Raw genomic sequence first — 6,747 nt, 5'->3', positions numbered from 1 at the left:
CCTCCAAGCAAAGTTGGCATTTTAATTTCCTTCGTGTAAGTAAAAGACTGCTTAGCCAGGCTAAGAGGAACATAATTAACAAAAATCTTTTAATTCATTTGTTTGTCCCTCGGAAGGGAGCTCTGCTTCAGTAATTAACCTGCTGCAGTTTGCCATCCTCTCCGCCTCACAGTAATGAGCAGACGAGTGAATGTAGTCCTGACCCTATCATTAAGTGACATGAATAAATGTGTGCATTATGATTATTGTTATTGTTATCATCATCTTTTGCAGAAACTCTACATATTTAATTATGTTTCCAACCCATTTGTGGCGTTTTAAATTAGTAGAAAACAGTACACAAGAGCTTAGCTAGGACAAGTAATAATTAAAAAAATCACCCTGAATGGACTTCCCCATGCTCTCCAAATGATGTACAGTCAATTGTATAAACATTTTGAGGACTGTCAGCTCACATAGTGAGCAAGAGGTACAACACGTGAATAAGTACCCAGAGAGGGACAGGCCCTCATTCACATCGAGCTGAAACAGCAAGTCCGTGTCACTTCCTTTTCCTTGCGTCATGTGGCTCATGGTCGCGGCAGCTTCCTCTTTTGCTTTACATCAATACTGACAGCAGTGTTTATGCTTTTCCACCACATGCCAAGCCAGGAGTTGATGAAAGAAAGGCTTCAACGAAGACTTGCGCAAGGATTTTAGAAATGTCATCGGTCATGGACGCAGACGTGTTGTCATTGTCATCTTCTTCATCATTTCCAAGCTCATCAGCAGCAGCAGTGGCAGGAACGCAGCAAGATGATTCAGCTAAGGATGAAGGCAGTCTTCCTCAGAGCCCAGAAGAACACATATCTACTAAAGAACTATGGTTCGTATACAACAGGTGTATTCCTACACATTAAAAGGAACACAGGAAAACTTAATTTCTTACAAACGGTCTGACTTATTCTATAGAACGAGATAAAATCTCCCCTTTCAAGCTGTTTGGCTGTTTTTTAAAAACATTTTGTAGAAGCTGTTGTTTTCTTTTATTATTATTTTTTTTTTTTTTTTAACTCCAATAGCAAAATAGTCTAATATTATAGATTGACTGTCATTTTCAGACTTTTCTGTTATCGACATTATTTTACAAACAGAATGTTGAAAAAAAACAAGATAGATGCTCAGACAGTTGAGTGTAAAAGTTCACCTCCGTGAGAGGCGGGGATGTTCGGGGACTTTGGAGTTTCCCATGAGGTCACAACAATGTAGGCTTCAGTTCACTGTTTCACAAATCCCACTTGACAGTGCTGTAAAAATAAGAATAAGTTTTGAAAATATTGTACCCTTCAATCTGAAATGGTTTGTCTTAAACATCATAAAAATGAGTCTTTATGGAATCACACTGGGTAAAAGAAGTAGCTTCACTACTTGAAGTAGTGCTGAGATTGTTTAAAAATAACCATATAAATAGTGAAACGCCAAAACTCAGTTCCCTTTTTGGAGTTTCAGCTGAAGCCGTCACTCCCTCTACTTCTGTAATATGTAACTTAATTAACATGGCTGCAGAACAGTGGCATTGTCTCCTCTATCCCCATGCTTAACAACTTTATAAAACTGGTTCACAGTGCTCACAGGATGTCAGGAAATCAGAGAAACAAAAAATAATTCTCACACCGTCATCACAGATACTTGCATTAACTGCAGTACCAACAGTACATCTGAATAAGCTATACTGAGTTGCCAGAACAGATTGTTGGATATGGATCGGTTATCATTTTAGGACATCCTCGCTACATTTTCTTACTATTGAATTTGAACTTCTCCTTTTTCCCTAAATTTCCCACATTGTATAACTGGTGATTTGAATGAGTCACATGACCTGTCTTGTTGAATACAGTAGAGTGACAGAGAAACTAGATTGTATACTTACAGAAATATTTTTCTGGATTTTCCTTTCAGATATGTCACTTCACTAATACGGTTTTTCACACAAACCACGTTATATCAACTTTAAAAAAGCATCACACGTATTAGAAAATGTGGTTTTGATATAAAAGGGGAAGTGCTATTATTTACAGCAGGGCTTTAATGTTTCTGTCAGTTTTGGAAAGTTTCCTTCCAACTGTTGCTTAGTGTTTTAGTAAATAGACCAAACACAGCATTATTTCAGCAGCTTATGCAAATTAGTGAGAGGTTTCAATGGGATGAGCATTCTCTCTTCATTCTTCAGTTTTGAGAACATATCAGCCTTCTAGGCTGACACCAACTATATATATAATAAGAAGGAAATGACAGCTGTAGTATTTGTTTCTGCGCTTGCCACTTTTAAAGCTAGGTCTAAAAAAACAAAAAAGAAAAACTAGCTATCTGTTGATGAACCAGTGAACATGATGTGAATAGCTCAGTCTTATTAAAAGTTCCCCTCACAGAACAATGTACATACCATTTGCTGTCATTGTACTGAAATTAAATGGACAATTTGAGTTTGTGTACCTCAATCATTTTGCAATTCATCTTGACTTTTGCTTTGCTACCTTAAGATTATTTTGTCAACTAAATATTTAGTTTGAAACACTGACGTTTATATAAATGAATGAACAAGGTGAAAGTATTATTTTTAAAAATAAACCCCCATTTGTGTCTTTCATGAAAGTTTACCTTATCTAAATTATTGCTGTTAATTTTTCACCATGTAGCTTTACAAACAATACCCCACATAGTTCTCAACCTTGGTTTTTTGGGGCCTTGTCCTTCGTATCTTGGCTTCAGTTCATCTTACAAAAATGTCTTCAGCAGCTTGAAGAGGCCACTGAAGATTTTTTTTCAGAAAGTCAAACTTTGTCTAGAAAAATGACAAAGTATCATATTATGATCGATCACTTGGCATTTAGACTTGGATTGCTCAGTGTACAAAAAAACTTTGAGATTGGCTTAGCTGAACGCATTTTGTGTTATTTTGGCATTAATCAGACTTAGCCTACACGTTGCTACCTCCATTTATTTTGCTTTACAAAGCAGCTCCGTGAAATTGCATAACTTTGGTTTTCTGCACAGCGGGACACTGTACATAAGTGGATGAAAGCATGTATTTGTGGAGGTGTTTTGCCCTAAAGCCGATGAGAGGGGATTTCAGATAAAGACTCTTTGTAGTGCTCTGCCCTGGATGGTTACAGTAGCCTAACTGTATGCTTGCGTGAAGAAGCCCGGAGGGGAGTTTTATGCAGTGTTTCAAGCTCCTCCATGAACAGATTCCCTCTGGGCGTACATCTCCTCTGCCTCCCTGTCAGCATTTGACTGTTAAAGCAGACCACACAACAGATCTGGCATGGGAGGGAAGCTTGTTGGATTAATTAATGAATGCAATTTTTTTCTCCCTTTTTCTCTAAGAGGTTCTCTAGAAATCACATTTTTTCCAGGGATTATAAGAGGCACTGCTTCCTCATGTTATGAATGTGCAAATTCTTTATCTGTGACTGTAAACAGACACTTTTAATTGTCAGATACAGAGGAATACATCACAATTTGCATAGTTGTGAGTGTCTTGTGTGCAGAATGCGACTATGTATATGCATATGTGTGTGTCTACGTGGGTATGCATAATAGCTGCTATTTGATTCTCTGGAAGTGCACTCTGTGTGAGTGGGTGTTTAAAAGTACCTGACGTTCTTTTGTGCATACATGCCTTTGCTTAATAATAGAAATCCTTTCCTAATGTTCATCCTGGTGTTTTTTTATGGCACATTATGATATCCTCATTCTGTGTTTTGTTTTGTTTTTTTTCCCCATATACAGGTCAGAAAATGCAAGCCCGATGGGTGACAGACTGTTGTCCACAGATGAACAGGTCACTTTGATCACTGAGAGTCTGACAGTCACCTCCACTGACCAGGAGAAATTACTGCTGCTCAACAAAAACACCGAGCTCCGCAGAGTGAATAAAGAGGTAAAGCATCTCCCCCAAAACAGCAGCCGATTGGAAACTTTGCAGGTCAACAAATTATTACTGATGTTGGCAATTATATCTAGTTCCCACTGAAAGCTGGAGGAGGAATGTAGGCGCTATGTGGAAAGTGCTGTAGTGAAAGTGGTGCCACCTTTGCCTCCTAATTTTAATACCAAACTCCTGTGAGATTTAAAATATCACTCGCCGTACGTCGTGCTCCCTGTGTTGTCGTGGTGACATACTGGAAACGAGAGCAGTGATGATGAAATGAATGATGTTATTGATTACTGCAGTGAAGGTTTTTGCTGTGGTTATATGATGATGCTGATGATGATGATGTTGGTAATATCCCACAGCTGATGAAGCTTAACGAGGACTGGGACCAGGTTTACCGGAGCGCCACACTGGGTCTGCAGCGGAGACTGGAAGCTTTGGAGCAGGAAAACGGCGCCATTAAACAGCTGAACAGCCAACTGCTCCTCAAAGTTGAACAACAACAAGTAAACACAGCAAAACTTCAAGCACCCACACAACCATGAGCTCACCTCACTGGCTCTTACACTCCAGTGAGAGCGGGTGTGGAAGAGTGTACACCAGGGAATTTATAATGATGGCAGTAGATGTGGTTTACCCGTGTGATGTCTAAAGCTGTCTTTTCGATTGCAGAGTGCGAAGGAGTATTATGAACAATCACTTATGACAGAGCTGAAGAAAAACCAGGAGTTGCAAGAATATGTCAGGTTGTTGGAGAACAAAATTCACCGCCCAGAGAAAGACATTTCATCTGTCAAGCAGGTTTTTGTTTTATCAATCTTATTTATTCTTCACTGTCTTGCAAATGTTTTCATGCTCCCGGAGCTTTTAGATTTAGTCATGTTGCAACCATAAATGTCAATGCATTTCATTTTGATTTTATGTAATGGACCAGCACAAAGATGTGCATAGTTGTCAAGGCAATAAAAAATTGTGCATAGTTTTTCTGGGTTTTCTTTTTTATGAGTGAAACTTTAAAAAGAGTGTCAAACACTTTTAGCCAGAATCCCAATAAAATATATTGAAGTTTGTGGCTGTAATGTGATAATATCAGGAAAAGTTGGAAGGGCAGAAATACTTTTGCAAGGCCCTTCATTTGATTTTATTTGTGACTAATCTGTTGCCCGTCACCTCTTCTTCTATTTCCACTGAAGGGAGCCTTTAGTGCTGCGCCATGTCCCTCCAGTGGTCAAATTTCCAGATACATCCCATCAGCCATCTCTTTCCTAGCTTCTCCCCCCTCAGAGGCAGGATACAAGGCAAAGGGACCAACAATTACAACACTGGGAACTCTGGGAAACTCACAGCAAGAAGTAAAAGATTTAAAAGAGCAGCTGGGCGCACTTAGATGTCAGGTGGGTCTCTCTCTTCAGAACAACTTCAAAAAGGGGGGAAAAAAGCAGAAAAACATGGCTGATGTCAAATCTCTGTTGCTGGGTAAACCTTTACTTAATGTTCAAGCAGAGTCTTCAATAAGAGGGTCAACTGCACCACCCAGTGGTGTCACAAGTTGTAGGTCCAACACTGGCTCACTGCCATGTTGCTGTCTTGTATTTGCAGACTGAAATTTATGAAGCAGAATATCAGACAGAGCACAACGACCACAAGCACACACTGCAGGAGAACCGAAGGCTCAGGAAGAAGAGGGAGGAGATGCGCCAACAGGTTGCACTACTGCAGGAACAGGTAGTGTATTCATTGCCTATTTACATGTATGCAGTAACACATGCATAGACATGCAGACACAGTGAAAGGTTACCTAAATACTCTAACCTCTAACTACTAACAAACATGCATGTTCTAATGTATGTCGGACTGATGAGAAATGAGTAACAGGAATAGATTTTTTTTTCAACTGCTTTTTGAAATTGGTTTAAAATAATAATCTCGTTCATTTTTGTGAAATCCTTTTAGCTCAAGATCTACGAGGATGACTTCAGGCGGGAGCGGTCCGATAAACAGATGCTGCAGCGACTGTTGTCGCAGAAAACCTCCCAAAACAAGGACACTGTGCTTGTCCACCGCTGCAATAATGAGCAGCAGCTCGTGGAGGGAGAGAAGAGAGCACAAAGCGGGGAGAAAAAAAAGCAGCACCACCCACTCTGCCCCAAGCATCCCAACAGGGACAAAGAGTCCAGCTAAAAGACCAGCAAAGGATACAACTATGGGCTTGTCAATGAAAACTGTTGATTGGTTTCATAACCAGCCTTCGTTTTAGGCTAATAAGACAAGAATCCTGACAAATGTAGAAAACAAAAATCTGAATTTGTATTGACTTTCTTTGAAAGATAATGTATTTTTGTACCTTATTTAATGCATCCATCTATTTTCTTATATATTTTTGAAGTACTTTAACATGTCTCTGGTAACAATTTTGACGTTCTTAGTTAATTACCAGAATAGCTCTTTGAAAGAATATTCTACCAAACAATGTCTGTAAATTTAGTTTAAATTGTTTACTTACATTGTGATTAAAGTTTTCTTCAAACCTCCACAAAGTACTTTCATGGTACAGTGGGAGGGCACTATACTTTGTAATGGCATTATTGTCGTGGTAAATTAAATCTGTTCAATGATGCTCTATTTTTGAACGATTTAATCCAGTTGTTTCCTGCTTGTTTTTCTTCAGCTGAAGTGACCACTTTGCAAATTTTACTGCACATGGTTCCTGTAACAGAAGGAAATACTACAATACCTTGCAAAAGCATTAAGACCAGGGGTGCACCGATTGCAGTTTTCTGGCCAATCACCGATTACCAATCTATTAAATATCCTGACATGCTGATTCCGAT

The 6,747-nt window shown here is 39.1% G+C and overlaps 1 protein-coding gene across 1 annotated transcript; it reads left to right on the top strand.

The window, feature by feature from the left end:
- Positions 1 to 587: 587 nt before the first annotated feature.
- Positions 588 to 6,554, top strand: LOC116713932 (TNFAIP3-interacting protein 3). The gene is made up of 7 exons (XM_032554206.1): positions 588 to 865; positions 3,772 to 3,922; positions 4,279 to 4,422; positions 4,589 to 4,717; positions 5,110 to 5,310; positions 5,516 to 5,641; positions 5,870 to 6,554. Exons 1-7 carry the CDS (start codon positions 702 to 704, stop codon positions 6,095 to 6,097), a joined length of 1,143 nt encoding a protein of 380 aa, XP_032410097.1. The 5' UTR covers positions 588 to 701; the 3' UTR covers positions 6,098 to 6,554.
- The last annotated feature ends 193 nt before the right edge of the window (positions 6,555 to 6,747 follow it).

The sequence above is a fragment of the Xiphophorus hellerii genome, chromosome 23, assembly GCF_003331165.1.
Source record: "Xiphophorus hellerii strain 12219 chromosome 23, Xiphophorus_hellerii-4.1, whole genome shotgun sequence".
Lineage (NCBI taxonomy): Eukaryota > Metazoa > Chordata > Actinopteri > Cyprinodontiformes > Poeciliidae > Xiphophorus > Xiphophorus hellerii.
Note: the sequence above shows the minus strand (reverse complement) of the source record. Positions and strands in the feature narration are given on the sequence as shown.